Below are 16,891 nucleotides of genomic sequence, written 5' to 3' on the forward strand. Positions count from 1 at the left end.
GAAACCCACACATTTCCTTTTCAGAACAAAACATCCCCCACCATCCTGCAGTTAAGATTTATACAGCACTAATTGGCCTAGGTTGAATATTTGCACTAAACTCTCACATTTTGATCTTTATTGAGCGGATCATTATTGTTGGAAGCTGCAGTGGTGACCAAATCTTAGCACCTAACTGTTTTCTCAGCAGTCAGACTTGGTTACACAAACCTAGAATTATTTTACAAAACTAAAAATTACAATATTTCTATTTCTTTTTTCAAATGAAAAAGTAAGGGGGGGAAAATCATTGCACTTTGGCCATGTATTTATCATGATCCAGATGTTTCAATAATAAATCAATTAATAATAATAATATTAATACAATTTTGCGTGATATAGCAGAAATGTAACCGATGAAAATATATTTTTTAAACATAGCAATAACATTTGAAAGTCAACCAACCATTTTTGTTCAAAATTTTGGAACGCCAAGTCAAATATGATTAATTATAAATATCATAAATCTGGACACTACATAACATCTGATAAGTAGGCTATAAGTATCGTGTCTTGCTAAGGCAAGAGTCACTTTCACTATAACTCATATTTGGGTGTTAGATGTCCCTTAGATGTTGCACTTCAACATATAAACCTCATAACCACCTACAACACTCTTGCATTTTGGCCGCGAGTTTTGCACGGACATGCACTGACTGCTCTCTCTTTTTTTTATCTTTTTATCTCTCTTTTTTATTTAACAATATGAGTGTTTGAAGCTTGTTGGTGTGGCTCCAGTTTACTATCTAGGAAAACAAAATCACTCAGAAATGCTTGATTTTACTCCCTTGTTACCACAATAATGTGGCTTATAACTATAACGGAACTATAAAATCCAGCTATCCATTTTCAAACAGCTTTTCCTGTAAAGTTAAAACCCAAATTTAGTTAATTGTGTGAATATGCATCAGTCTAATTGATAAGGGCGAGTCATTAAGACAATTAATTGAACCCCACAGGTGTCTCTATCAACAGATTCCTACTTTGTGCACACCAAACCTCTTCAACGCTTATGAAATAAGTAATAAAAAGTATGTTTTTAGGCTTCCAAATTAATGTCAGACAGCTTTAAATCACATAAATAGGCCTACATTACAACAAATGAGTCAAGCACAAACATGAAACTAATTAAATGACTCACATGTCAGGTTTCTGCCAAGATAAAAACAAGCTTAGGTAAGAATTAAACTCTGTTGCCATGTAATTATGATCTTTTTAAAGAAGTATAATTGTGATGATCTCATATATATACACCTACAAGGACGCACAAATGAAATTCAGTGCATATATAGCACATATAAAATATTTAACATGTAAGCAGCCGTAAAAATGCTTTTCCTAAATAATTATAATACGCGTGGTGTTTTTGTGGATTGCATGGGCTCTCATGTGACTGATTATGGGAGGGTTTAAAGTTGACTGGAAGCCATCTTACACACTCGCTTTACACCCCTAAATATGTCACTACACCTATAATTCACAAACACACACACAAAGATATTCTCAGCCACATGTGGTAAGTTTACAGAAAGTTAAGTTTATGTTGTACATTGTGAGATTTTAAATCGATTTAGTGGCTTCGTTGTAGCCGAGTGTTTACATATATTGTGGGGTCTTTTATATTTTCGGCTCAGTTAAGTTACAGCATTCAGGGAATTGCTTTAGTAAGAAGCACATCGTTTCTATCAAATATATTGTTGTTTATAAAAATCATTCTTTAGTCATTTAGACCGTTACTGGTGAATCTGAGGGTTTATTCGCGTGCGGCCTGTGTGTGGACGCTAAAGCTAACAAGCTAGCGCACGGTGCTAATGTGTATATTTTCTCACACAGTTTAAATATTACATTTTACCGACAACAAGAGCAACATGTTAAGATGGTATTTTTATGCGTTTCTTAATTTGTTAAACAATATCCTACTGTTAAAATTCACTCATATTAAGCCGTCAGCGGTAGCTGCGTAGCTAAACATTAGCATTAGCTGCGTGACGGCTAGTTTCACGTTGTGTCGAGTCCAGACGGGTGAAATAAGTGTTAACTAAATAACAACGGAGTTTCATTGAGATACATTGGTTTACCGTGAGTTTCGGGAACTGTGGACTCTCGGTTAACTAAAGTGTTATTTACGTTGTCTCTAATTTTAACCGGATTCCACAGCGGTTTAGCCAAAGTGCCACTGCACCTGTTTCAGCGAGGTCAAACTATTAATGTGTATGAAATATGTCTATGTTTTGTTTTTAATAAGCGAGGCTGTTTTTAAAATGAGGCCTAGCTATCATGTTGACTTCGTGCCAGGTGCTGCTGCCATCGGTTAGATATGACATTTATAAGGTTTGTGGTTTAGTTCATATGTACGGACCTGGACTGTTTTTCTCTAAGTCTATTCACAATTTTATTACAAAAAATATTTAATTTGACAGACTATTACTATGCCACTTCTGCCAGAGCTTTTCTTTAATTTCGTCTCTAGTGTTGACTCTTTAACATTACAATTTAGTGAAAATGTGCTGCTTTAATACCACGCATAAATTACTACACGCAGTATTAGTGATGGCTACAATAATCAGGACACATTTTGCCACTTTGAGATTGTTTAATAGTTAAACCTCATTTATAACAACTTTGCCAAACCTGTTGGCAAATATTTGCGATGAAATCACAAAAATAGTGACGTGTGAATCAAGTAAATATTATAAAGTGTGCTTTTATAATCTGCAATTCTGTGTATGTCTTGTTTGCTGCACACATGCACAATATTTATTGGTATTATAATATTGGCCAGCTGTGTGGGGTATTAGATTGTCTATTAAAATCTAAAATATAATACAATTAGTTTTCTAAGTGTTCTGCAAGAATGAGCTGTTGAGTTTTGAAAAGTTGAAATTTACAAATATTAGTAAAGTGCTACTGTTAATATTTTTTAATATTAGTCAATGCATTAACTAACAATCGGCAATAAACTTGTTACATTATTTATTACCATTTAATGTTAGTCAATAAAAACAGTTAAGATTGTTAGCTCAGTTCCATTCAATACTAACAGATACAACTTTTTAATTTGAATGTAAGTCCCCTCTGTTAGTTGACTAATGTTATGAAATGAAACCTATTAGAAACTTTATTCGTATTGGGATCCTTGCATTGTCTGAGAGTCTGGATGCAGGGTCTCTTGGTTTGTAAAGGTTGGGAAACTCCGGCCACATTTAATCGGCGTCAATGTAGACTAAAATTGACTCGTGGTTTTGTTTGACAATTCATATTATGTGCTTTTATGATGTTCTTTCTCTCACGCAGGTTGAAAACCTTTGAAATCATTGATGTTGACTAATTGGAGAGAAAGGAATGGACAGAATAATTGAAAAGATTAACACTGGCTTCCTGGCCCCTGGTCTGTGAAACTTTCCTTTTGCAGAGGAGGGATTCGCTCATTCATGGAAGGATAATTGAAGCTAATCTTCCTGCTTATATTATCTGTGACCTGTTGCTTGAGTGACATTGAGATGTTCCACAAGAGACTTGAATATTGAGGAACTGGTGAAAAATATTGCTTTAACTTTTTTGTGCGCTTTGGACACTGAGAAAGCTGTGGGAAGGACAACTTGCAATTTCTTTTTGCAAGCCCATTAAGATAAAGTATTATCTCCACTGTTGATTGTCACTCACTGTTTGGAAGAGAGATTATAGAAGTCATGAGTACAGCCAGAATGGAGAATCCAGTGATTCTGGGACTGTCGAATCAAAATGGCCAAATGCGAGGCTCGGTGAAGCCAGCAGGTGGTCCAGGAGGAGGTGGAGGGGGTTCCCAAACAACGCAGCCAACCCAAGTCAAACCCCCCAGCACAGTCAACAACGGCAACTCCCAGCCTGCACCCACAGCCAACACTATCATCAAGTAAGTCCTTGAGGGAAGTGCAAATGATGCTGCGAGTGCTGATTTAGTATGGTGATGATTGGGATTTGATGCCTTTCCCCCCTTTCAGGCCTGGGGATGACTGGAAGAAGAATCTAAAGCTTCCTCCGAAGGATTTGCGCATGAGAACTTCAGTAAGTCCATCTAAATACTTCTATGTCTCTTAAAGTATCCTCTGAACCAGAATCTTTCTCTAACGTGCTGCTTGTGGTCGTGAAATTTACAGGATGTGACGGCGACCAAGGGAAACGAGTTTGAGGATTACTGCCTGAAACGGGAACTGCTTATGGGCATCTTTGAAATGGGCTGGGAGAAACCGTCACCTATACAGGTAAAAGGCAGGGGGGAATAATGGAAATTTGATGGCAGATATTTCAGATTTGAATCACTCTTAAGGCCTTTCCACACTGAGCGCAAAAGAGCAAAATGAATTTTGGACGCGATGACGCGCTGGAATAAAACAACAGCTTCCTATGGATGCTTCCACACAGACCGTGAACATTCGCGCACCAAAAATGCGAATTTTTATTTTTTCGTCCAACCCGACTAATCTTTTCAGTTTTGCAAAGCGAAAACACGGGCCGTCCAATAAGATTTGAGTTAGGATCACGTGATCGGAGCAGCTGCTGTTGCACAAAAGGGTGAGAATGGTGGCGCTGTTTCGAAAACCAGTGTAAACAAACACAGACATACTGCCAAGTATGGTGACCCATACTCTGAATTCGTGCTCTGCATTTAACCCATCCAACGTGCACACACACAGCAGTGAACACACACACCGTGAACACACACCCGGAGCAGTGGGCAGCCATTTATGCTGCGGCGCCTGGGGAGCAGTTGGGGGTTCGGTGCCTTGCTCAAGGGCACCTCAGTCGGGGTATTGAGGGTGGAGAGAGCGCTGGACATTCACTCCCCCCACCTACAATCCCTGCCGGCCCGAGACTCGAACCCGCAACCTTTGGATTACGAGTCCGACACTCTAACCATTAGGCCTCGACTTCCCAGTGTAGCTTGATGCTAATTGTCCTAATTATATTTTAGGATGTAGCCTATTCTTTTAAGCATTATAGATAGTTTGTGTTTCTGGTGTAGAACGAAACTTTGTTAATCTTAATTTAGATGTTAAATCCATATACGAGACTCATATCTGAGGAAAAATGCATCGTTGGTCGGCGCCCCCTAGTGTGCAGGCGTGAATTAGCAGAAGGCAAACATTCGTTTCGCGGTCGGTGTGAAAGCAACATTCGTCGGCGATTCGCAACGCGCTCAGCGTGGAAAGGCCTTTAGAAAAGGAGATCTGATATACCTGGAGAAGTTTTTTTTTTTTTTTTTTTTTTTTTTTGAGCCAAGCACAAATACCATGTGCTATGAAATCACTTACTGTTTCCCTAAATTCTAGGGGTGTAACGATTCTGTATGTTTTCGTTTTCTCAATGTGTCGATTACAAACCCTGACAATGCATATGCGTCGATCTTGAAACATGTTTTTTTTTAATTGTTGATTGTGGCCAATAATTGATTTAAAGTGCTAAGAATTGAATGAATCAAATCAAATTCAAATTTTATTTGTCACATACATATGATTTGTCACATACATATGAATCGCGATTTCTATGTTCATACGCTCCACTCCCGCCTGTCACTGGATTGAGCTCACGCTCCGCTCGTAGCTCTCGTCATTAAACTGAATATACAAAGGAAACCACAGCATTAACAACAACCTTGAAATAAGAGTGCAAGGTTTCTGTGCATGAAAGTTGCCTTCATAGCAAACAGACATTGGGCACATTTTCTTTTAGAATCATCATTCGCCAATAGAAAGGAAAAGTTAAATACTAGGGAAAAGTTTTGCCAAAGCCGAACAAAATTCACTTTTTGACCCCCATGTATTTTGCTAATTTTTCACCATTGCATAGATTAAATAGCCAGAATTTGCTTTACTATTGTCTTTTTAAAAGAAAAAAAATAAATAAAACGATTTAAAAATATTTGCATAACACTGGACATTTTTTACCATTCTAGGACACATTATATGCCTTAATTTGACTTAAAATTGCATTGTCAGAAATCAGAATACATGCAATTTGTGCATGCATTTCAAAACATTCTGCAGTTTATTTACTAATTGTTTAAGGCTGTTTCGCAATTTCAAATAATACAGTAACCAGCAACCACTCCTTCCTCTTCTCATCGGAGACTTGTGATGCAGTACTAAACAGTCTCTCGCTGTCTGTGCTTGTAATGATTTTTTTTTTTCTTTTGTCTGACATTTTTTTGTTTGCTGGATTAGCACGCCCCTCTATTTGATCGCATAACATCGGCACAATTTATTTGGTCTTTTCGCTTATTTGGCTGAACACCGAGAGCTTTTTTTTATATATATTTTCAGTAGCCGAGCATTCAGTACATCCTATTAAATACTGTAGCATTTTATTTTATGATAATATGAAGAAACTTGCATCATGCAAAGGTGTGGTACAAAATGTTACCCTATAGCCTAAATTCACGGTATGCATTTGAGGATACTTGCAAAGACTGGGATTATGAAAGTGTCTTTATGTAATCGTTCAAGGACAATAAAGCAACAAAAAAATGTGCGCTCCTCTCACAGTGAAACGGCGACGGTGCTCGCATATAGCTCCGTTTCAACGGCTTAAAATCGGTTGTTTTAAAATTGCAGTGCTGTGTCCAAGCTACAGATGTAGTCCCTCGTTTAGGAACAAGCTCCTCGTTTTGTCCTGGCTGGTCGTTCTCCGTCTGGTTTTGTCTTCCTTTCACGCCCCGTGGTGGTTTGTAAAGATCGCAGTCATCCAAATGATGAAAGTATTACCATAAACCATGTATTTTGCTACACCACGAAATAAACGATAGAGCAAAATATGAAACGGTAGATTTTTTTTGTCCATGCAATATAAGTTGTCATATCGCACAGCCCTATATATACTTAATAAAAATGCCCTGCAATTGTACTTTTAGTAGCCTATACTAAACTGGTACAAAATGTGCTAAATTGGAAGTAGTGAAGTCCAACTAAAGATAATTATGAAGAAGATAATTCTACAAGTAACTGCAATTCCATGTTTTCAAACAGAGATGGTGACAGAGGCAAAACTTACGGACTGCAGCTTTAAGTAACGCTCATTGTGCGCGGGTAGTATTCCAAATAAAGTTTAATTAGAATTTTTATCAGTAAGTCTCGAGTGATGCAGTAAATATTAATTGATTAGTTTGAAATGTAGGCAATTTTAAATTATCCTTTTTACTAGGGTAAATTACTACATATGCTATAGGGGTGTAACGATTCATCGACATGGATCGATGCATTTATATCTGTAGTATAAATAGGCACATTTATTTTGCCACTGTCCACATTTTCACGTAATGTCCATCTATGCATTACCACCAACGTGTGCATTCTCGTTCAAACTCACGTCTCAGGACTCGATATAAGGACTGTCCAAAGGCACAAGGCGAGCATAAAAGACGCTCAGGATTGTTGGTGGAACAGTCGAGCGCTGTGTGAGAATTATTCTGCACACACGTCTGAAGCGCACACAGACAGCCGCGTCTACACCGCACGAATCCTAAATTGAGCTCTCCTCTGCTTTTTTTTTGCATGGTTGAATAAATGCATCACAATGCGTGTTTTGGCATATATACTAGTAAACCCAGTCGGTTAGGCATATGTCTTAACGCAGGGGTATCAAACGCAATTCCTGGAGGGCCACGGTGCTGCAGAGTTTAGCTCCAACCCTAATTAAACGCACCTGATCCAACTAATCAAGTCCTTCAGGCTCAATTGAAAATGACATGGTTTGTGTGTTGGAGCAGGGTTGGGACTAAACTCTCCAGGGCTGCGGCTCTCCAGGAACTGAGTTTGACACCCCTGACTTAACGTAAACAGTTGTCTATCAGTAAATTAAATCCGTGCTGCTTTCTTCTTAAAGTGAAAGCAAACTAATAATAAATCTAATACTGTCAAAGAAAAATACAAATGCTCAATGTTCCTGACTAAAACTGTAATATCAAAAATGATTCGTCTTAATTTATACAGTGAAGACTATGCAGTTATTTTACATTTGATTGCGTACTTAAATAAATTTTAGCCTGAGCTGAAAAACGCTGTTTATTGAACTTGTGTCAGTTCTATTGCATTTATTTTCTGCTATTGCTTGTAATTTGGTTATCTGTAGAAAAGTCTTAAGCACTGAGCCCATAGCAACCAGAATTGTTTTTCCAAATGTTTTTTTTTTTAAAGTGTATAGGCCTATTTTGTTGTTGTGAATGTCCCAATTGAGGTACAGGATGGGAATTTCAGATAAATGTTCATGTTGTATATTTTGGTTGCATTTGTGAATCAAAGATGTAGATGGTGGTTTAAAATGGGTATATAATATCGATCGATATACTCGTTAATCGTATTGTAGAGTTTTGAGGTATCGGCAAATATCGAATAGCTGGGTATGAGAATCGGTATCGTGACAAACTATCTGATTTACCCTAATATGCTATGTCATGCCATAGCATCATTAAACTAAACTAACATCTAACAATACATAAGGTTTTTTTTTGCCCTTTCACCATAAAGACTGCTGTGTAATTTGCCTCCTTAGCAATTATAGAATTTAGTGGAAGCATTTAAATAATCCCATGAATATACTTCCCATGAAGAATGCAGAAGTGAATCGTTCTGAATTATCAAAAATCATTCTTCAATTGAATTGAAACCTTATGAATCATGAATTGAATAAATTTGCTGTTTACCCAAAGATTCACAGTCCTACTAAATTCGGTTTTATTTTTCAGGATTTTATTAACTGGTAACTTCTATCGTGGTAATCAATACGTATGTCTTAATTGTTGAAATTATGAAATTTACATAATTTAACAGCACTTTAATATAATTTATTAGAGCCCTGTGAAGTGTTTTTCTGTAAATATTATACAAATACAAATGCATTAATTGTGGTAATCAAATGCATAAATCATGAGAAATTCTATTGAATTTTAAAAGTCAAATGAAAGTTTATCGATTCCCTTTTTTGTGCAAAGTGGTGCTCAACAGGTTTACTGTTAAAATTTAAAACATGGAAGAAACTGATTTTTTTCCTTAAAATCCTTCCTTTTTTCTCCTAAGTTTTTAGAATTTTAATTAAGTACACTTTGTACTTTTTTTTTTTTTTTTTTTTTTTTTTTTTTTTTTTTTAAGATGGTTGTCATGTAGTTTCTGTGTGTTTCGTACAATAGTTTTTATCAAGTGAAGGGATGTGGTTTTGAAGGGAATTCTCAGAGGCTCTGGAGAGGAAGTTGATGTGCTAATTCTCATAGTGAGACAACAGGTGCTGAAAACACTAAGCGTCACGCATACTTGAGCATGTGTAGTAGACGAAACCACGCCACTCATTCACACAGATGTGCAGCACATGCACATCATTTAAATAGCCATCTCCTAAATCAAAGTCTATGAATTTAAAAAAAAAAATGTTAAACTGTCACTTTAACTGAATGATAATGTTTCTTACAGAAACCAGCTTCAGACGGTTTAGGCTTTTTAACCTTTTTGTCTATTAGAGACCATACAGTTTCCATCCACTCTAAGGCAAGAGTAGATTGCATTAATCGGACCCATCTGCTCATTTCTGTGTTCTCACTCGTTCCTGCAGGAGGAGAGCATTCCCATTGCGTTGTCTGGGAGGGACATTCTGGCCAGAGCCAAGAACGGCACAGGAAAAAGTGGCGCCTACCTCATTCCCTTACTTGAACGCATTGACCTGAAGAAAGACAACATACAAGGTCTGTGACTGTCTTGGTTATGGCACTTTTACAAGATGATGTTGAGTTTCACAATTATAGGCCTTATACATGATTTCTCAAATTGGTTTGAAGTGACGCCATGCTTTAAATGTTTTCTGCAGCGTTGGTTATTGTGCCCACTAGAGAACTGGCTCTACAAGTGAGCCAGATATGCATTCAGGTCAGCAAACACATGGGCGGGGTCAAGGTCATGGCAACTACAGGTGGAACCAACCTCCGTGATGACATCTTGAGACTTGACGAAACAGGCAAGTGTTCATAATCTGGTGAAAAATGATTTGAACTACTTTTACATATACACTTTTGTAAACGCTGGATTTCACTGGATTGAACTTTTCCCTTTGTAGTGCATGTTGTCATTGCCACTCCAGGAAGAATTTTAGACCTCATCAAAAAGGGAGTGGCCAAAGTCAATCAAGTACAGATGGTCGTGTTGGATGAGGTATGTGAATAAGAGCTTTTAACTAACTGACTTAATTGCCATACCGTTATTCTCATATCTCTTGTGTGTTTTGCCCATGTTACCGAGTAGGCAGATAAGCTCCTGTCACAGGACTTTGTACAGATGATGGAGGAGCTTCTGAGCTATTTGTCCAAACAAAGGCAAATTTTGCTGTACTCTGCCACCTTCCCACTGAGTGTGCAGAAGTTCATGGTAAGCTCGCCGATTTCTTAACAAAAGATGGTAAACAAATGTATGCTTTTAAAATGAAATAAAAACAATGCATTAACGCATTTTTATTGAATTAACGTATTAAACTGAGTATGCAACTAACTAGTTACAAAGTTGGTAACGGTTAACACATGCAAAGTTATGATTCGCTGTTAATAAAAATATCTGTTTGGCAAAATTCATAATCACTAGGCTATTTTTATCAAGGTTTTAAACATGGTTAGTAATTTACTTTCGAAACAGCTGAATTTTTTTTTTTTTTTTTTTTAAGTGAATTTGTTTGAGCTTAATTGTACACTTATGATTTGAATTATTTCAAGTAATAAATCATGAATATGAACTACAATTTTAAGGAAGGCTAGAAGCATGTCACTCTAAAGGAGGGGGAGCCAAGAGTTCGTAACGAGATGAAACTAAAGCATCATTACGATTTTATTTATAGTAGTTACAAAGCCCCTAGAGGCTTCACTGTTTATTTTTGTGTGCGTGTATGGTGTGAAATGGAATGGATTGTTGCCTTTGCTGCCTAACATTGCAGAAAACACTGATCTGTGCTTTTTCTTCATTCATTTTTTTTTTTTTTTTTTTTTTTAATCCTAAGAAAGTCACTGTATGCAATTGTTCAAAGACTGTCATTATGGGTCAAAGTATTAATTTGCACTGTTTTTGTGAACAGAACGCCCATCTGCAGAAGCCCTATGAGATAAACCTGATGGAGGAGCTGACCCTGAAGGGGGTTACTCAGTATTACGCCTATGTAACTGAAAGGCAGAAAGTCCATTGCCTTAATACTCTGTTCTCCAGGGTAAAAACCTTACGATCCTTGTGCATTCCACACACTATCTGACTAAGAAAAGAAAATTAGCATTACTGTCCTTCTGACTGTTGGAGAACATGCAAACATCCTTTTTAATGTTTGTTTTTGTTTTTCAGCTCCAGATCAATCAGTCTATAATCTTCTGCAATTCATCACAGCGAGTGGAGCTCCTGGCAAAGAAGATCTCTCAGCTTGGATACTCCTGTTTCTACATTCATGCCAAGATGAGACAGGTGGGAATATAGAGGGCGTGTGGCATTACCGCACTGCTGTTGGCAGAATTTTGAAATGGAGCAAGTGTTTATGTAATGAATTCTGAAGGATGTGCAGGATTTATAATTTAAATGAGATCCACATATGAAAAATAGGCCAAACTGCTCTTATAAGTTTGTCTAGAATACAGTGCAAAGAGTGGCCACCACTTTAATGAAATGTCCCATTCGATTTCGCATTTAAATTTTGTGGTTATTGACAGGGTTGGGTATCGTTTGGTTTTTTTCGATACCGGTACCAAATCGATGCTTTTAGAACGGTGCCGATTTAAAAAAAAAATAAAAAATAATTACCAATTAATAATTGGATTGGCCATTAGCACTAAACGCGTCTCTTTCATTCATACTGGACGCCAGAGGGCGCCCTCGCACAGAAACATATCCAGTCACGGAAGTAGCGGAACTCGTGAAGCTCCAGGGATATGGACAAAGGAATTGCTATTGCTGTAACGTAGTAAACAAAAGATATAAACGTTATGAATGATAAAATAAATAGAATAAACACTCGACTGCGACAATGTATAGCATAGATTTTGTGAGACTTGTGGTGGCAGGTGACGTCACGCGTTACTTTGCATATGTCGTCATTGCATCAAGTTTGCATTCAGACGAGTTTTGGCACTTCAGAGCTGTTCTACTCTATGAAATGTCACATACTGTAATACAACTGAACGCCCAATAAAGCTGTTCACATTATATTTTCTGTTGTCATACATAAAACAAGTATAAATGGTAAACACGACCCATTAATACTACGTTAACCAGGAATTACTCTCACTATACTCCTTAAATCCTGATTTTTATTCGCAACATCCTCTGAAAATCAATATGCATTTAAATTGCACTAAAAAGTGACTATGCGGTGGTTTTGGCTATATTACCGTTGTCTCATACGTAAAGAAAACTATGCGCATATTAACAGATGAATTGCGTTCAAATTTAAAAGTCCAAACAGTCAGTAAGGGACAGGTGCTTGGAAACGCTGTTTTGTAGACAATAGATGGCGCTGTCCCAAAAAGTAGGGTCTTATGCAGTCCTAGAACTGCAGCCTCCGGTATTGCAGGAACATTGGGTTGTTTTTGTTCAGACCAATGCAAAAATTGACCCATGTTTTTACCCTGCAAACATGCAGAGCTGTAAATGTGAACTGGTGGATCGATGATAAAATTAATTATAAAAATCTAAACAGTAAAATGTTTCTAATTTATATAATTTTATTGATGGCTTAATATAATTAATACTTTTTTCTGAAATGTTTTCAAGGCTGAAATGTGAAGTGTATCATTTTATAAAACTTTGTTCTTGTGAAAACTTGTACCTGAACCGTAAATCATGCTTTTTACAGTTTAATAGTTTTCCATTGACATTGCCATACCCCGCTCATATGGTATTTGTGCAAGTCTTAAATTTGAGCTTAAAAATCCTTCAGCAACCCTGTGGGGTTACACCGCCTAAATGGTGCAGTAGTAGGCTATGTTGGCCTGTACACATACGCTGAGCAGCTTTAGACAGCGCTTCAACAGACGAAAACACACACAATTGTCAAAATAGTCCATTTTTGGGGAGTTACCTCATAAATGTAGTCTTAAATGGGTTATAAAGTCCTAAATGACCGTAAAGAGTTTGGAGAAAATGGGATGCGTGTCAAATCTGCATCGTGTGCATCAGGTTTTAAAAAGACAATGCTGCTTAAAGTAAAACCCGCTAAAGTCTGTCATTGATGTAAATCAAAGAACAAAAGAAAGAGATCACTCGGCTGCGCAAGTCGCTGATTAACTTTTGTAGCTTGAATAAAGATTAATCTATAATTTATGGATATACAATTTATAGTATGTGAAGATTGTTTAAAATCACATTTCAGAGACTATTAAATGTTAAAAATAATGGCTTTCAATTATACTGTAATGTTGAATGGCTATAATAGGTAAAATTGAGGGAAAATGTATTTAATAGACACCAGTAGCAGTATTGGTATCATTAATTATAGGCTACTTAGTATATTTTAAATATGTTTTTAATGTCATCTTTTTACTGTCTTTGTTTCTACATTAATTTGGAGGTTCAATGTGAAATTGTGACAATATAAATATGCGATTTAATATAATTACTTACAGAAAAATGGGTTTTTTTTTTTATCATTTGACATAACTAAAATCTATAAAAAGGTTAACATTAGTGCGTTCAATTTAATTTTGTAGGGGAATAACAGTTAAAAGCCATGGGCCAGATATGCTGAACCAAGACAAGGAGTCAGAAATGCGATTTAAAGAAATTTACTGAAGAAATATTTTGCCGTTTCATCAGCAGAAGTCAGCTTCAACACTCGCGATTGTTAGATTCGTAGGCCGCTCTGTTAGGGTATAATTGTTGAGGATTTTGAATTGTATGCAGAGGTTGCCAATTGCGTCAATGCATAAGTCATCAAAATTCTGATTGGTTCTAAAACCTAGATAAACTTACATTTACATTTATTCATTTAGCTGACGCTTTTATCCAAAGCGACTTACAATTGCTATATATGTCAGAGGTCGCACGCCTCTGGAGCAACTAGGGGTTAAGTGTCTTGCTCAGGGACACATTGGTGTCTCACAGTGGATTCGAACCCGGGTCTCTCACACCAAAGGCATGTCTTATCCACTGCGCCATCACCACCCCCATAACTTAGACAATTTCCACACATGGACGCAAGCTTGAAGCATATCTTCTGATGACTATTTTAGTGACAAGTGATCAGAGGTCCGACGCTATACATCTCTCCAAAGATGTTTATCTGATACGCTGGACATCGGCAGCGGAACGTTTGTCCTGGCACTGTCTGAGCTTCTCCCTGTACAGATGGATATTAGCACACATATGCAGAGAAACACTTATCTTACTTCAAGGTTGCCCTAAATCTTATCGGGTATGGTTACACACACAATGAGAGCAGCTTCTTAGAGTAGAAAGGCAGACTAAAGCCATAATCAACTTATTCTCTAACATAAATGTAACTTTTTGATTAATAATTGTTCAAGTAATATTATGAAGGCCATTGTAGATCTGCCATCCACTCCTTCAATTTATAATTTTATAGCCCCCCCCCCCCCCCCCCCCCCCCCCCCCCCCCCCCCCGAAAGAAATCGGGACGGCCCCCCACCCACTTGGCCCCTTAAGATAAATTCAGGTTTTTTTTTTTTTTTTTCTTTTTTTTTTTTTTTGCAAGTAAAGGACAAATTAAAAACAATGTAAATGTTTAGTCATTGTAGTAGTAATGACTACCTGTTTGTGCAAAAAGTTTCATGGCTGGCAAAAAACATTTTTGGGCGGTAAATATTCTCATCCCTGGCTATCGGCAGGTGTGGCAAAAATATGTCCTGTGATCCATATGTATTGAAAATCAATGATCCGTATATTACAATGATTACGGTAATGAGCCTTTTAAATAGGCACAGGTGTATATTTGGAAACCTGGCACTGATGAAAGTTTAAACCCGAAAACGTTTTGCACCTTCGTACTTTTTGCACTGTATTTGTGGCCTCTGGACAATAAATTTGAGTGCAGTTTGGCCTATTTTTTCCATGTGCGGATCTCATTTGTGTTGTTTGAACCATTTTTGAATCTATGCACTGCCAAAGGGTTTGCTGCACTCTAGTCTCTTCAGGATTTATAATTTAAAGTTTGGCTTTATAAACTAGCCATACTGTTGACGTTGTGAATTGTGTCTTGGTTAATGTTATGCTAATACAAGTTTTAATTTTCCTTTAGGAACACAGAAACCGTGTGTTCCATGATTTCAGAAATGGCTTATGTCGAAATCTTGTCTGCACTGGTAAGTACAGTTGAAAATATGGATGTTTAATTTATGATAGACACATTAAAGTTATTAAACTCAGAACTTGCTTTGACCATTTTTAACCCCTGTTTAGATCTCTTCACAAGAGGAATTGATATACAAGCTGTGAATGTGGTGATCAACTTTGATTTCCCCAAACTTGGGGAGACGTACCTCCATCGCATTGGCAGATCTGGTGAGTGTTTCTGCTCTGAGGTCAAGTACTATTGCGTTGGAAATGTCACTGTTTGGCAAGTGAAATGGTAGTCGTGTTAAGTGACATTGGCCACCTTTCCCCACAGGCCGATTTGGACACTTGGGTCTCGCCATTAACTTGATCACTTACGATGACCGCTTTAACCTGAAAGGTATTGAAGAACAGCTGGGTACTGAAATCAAGCCCATTCCCAGCAGTATTGATAAGAGTCTATATGTGGCTGAGTACCACAGTGAGAGTGGAGAGGAGGTTAAACTGTGAGCAGGAGAGGTGAGTTCAATGTTCAGTAACTCTAGATCAGGGATGGGCATCTTCGGTCCTGGAGGGTCACTGTCCTGCAGTGTTTAGCTCCAACCCTAATTAAACACACCTGAACCAGCTAATCAAGCTATTCAAGATCTCTAGAAAGCTACAGGCAGGTGTGTTTGATTAGGGTTTGAGCTAAACTATGCAGGACAGTGGCCCTCCAGGACCGAAGTTGCCCATCCCTGCTCTAGAGCTTACAATGTAAATGTTTGTTTTTTTAACAATGGATTTTCTTTTCTACCCCCTCCAGATCACCAATCCTTTGTCCCCTATCCCCACTTTTTTTTTTCCCCTTCCCTACTGTGTCAAGGAAATAGGGGATCTTTTTTTGTTTGTTTAAACCCATATATCTTCCGTCTGTCTGTCTTTTCCCCCACTTTTGTTTTTCTTGTTTGGTGCCACCACAAGGAATGTGATGTTGCGACGGCCCAATAATCGGGACTGACTCATGGCCCAATAAAGGACTGCTGCACCGATATTTTCATCCTGAAGACTTCAAATCACTTGAGGAGGGAAAGAGGGGACTTGAGGATTTATCACCCAAGAAAAAGACTACTCATCGCCTGCAAGCACATTCTCACCCCACTCTCTCTCTGTTCCCTCTGCTCCTCTTCATGTTTCTAGTCATTTGAAACAAGTGCCTTAACAAGCAGTCTAACTTGTTCAAAAAATAATAAACTGATTTATTAAATTTTTTTTTTCCCCTCCCCTCATAACTCATTTTAAGTCATGGTCTTGATATTTCTCTGGCTTTTGGCATTGCTCGTCTGCCCCCTCCCGTTTGACATCAGAAGAATAATTTTGCATTTGCCACCTGTAGATTTTCAGGGCGATGAAGAACAGGATTTCACAGCGGGAGAGAGGATGGGGGGGCATGTGCGATTTTGTGCAGTCTCTGGCGTACTTGACTATGGTGTGAAGAGAAGCCCCCTGGAGAACTGAGATTATATCAGTGGGCATAATGACAATGATGGGGCAAATGTTCCTGTGGCAAGCTTTCAAAAGTCCCACAAGGCTCCCAATGGCTTTTT

General features: G+C 37.8%; 1 protein-coding gene across 1 annotated transcript; it reads left to right on the plus strand.

Annotated features, from left to right (window-relative positions):
- Positions 1–1,456: 1,456 nt before the first annotated feature.
- LOC306888725 (putative ATP-dependent RNA helicase ddx6) lies at positions 1,457–16,871 on the plus strand. Its single transcript, XM_079447145.1, has 14 exons — positions 1,457–1,555; positions 3,334–3,931; positions 4,020–4,083; positions 4,176–4,280; positions 9,613–9,742; positions 9,865–10,011; positions 10,111–10,205; positions 10,296–10,418; positions 11,113–11,241; positions 11,370–11,486; positions 15,271–15,334; positions 15,432–15,533; positions 15,640–15,824; positions 16,111–16,871. The coding sequence occupies exons 2-13, from the start codon at positions 3,729–3,731 to the stop codon at positions 15,813–15,815; spliced, it is 1,455 nt and encodes a 484-aa protein (XP_079303271.1). The 5' UTR covers positions 1,457–1,555; positions 3,334–3,728; the 3' UTR covers positions 15,816–15,824; positions 16,111–16,871.
- Positions 16,872–16,891: the final 20 nt, after the last annotated feature.

Source organism: Barbus barbus, assembly GCF_936440315.1.
Source record: "Barbus barbus genome assembly, chromosome: 22".
NCBI classification, from domain to species: domain Eukaryota; kingdom Metazoa; phylum Chordata; class Actinopteri; order Cypriniformes; family Cyprinidae; genus Barbus; species Barbus barbus.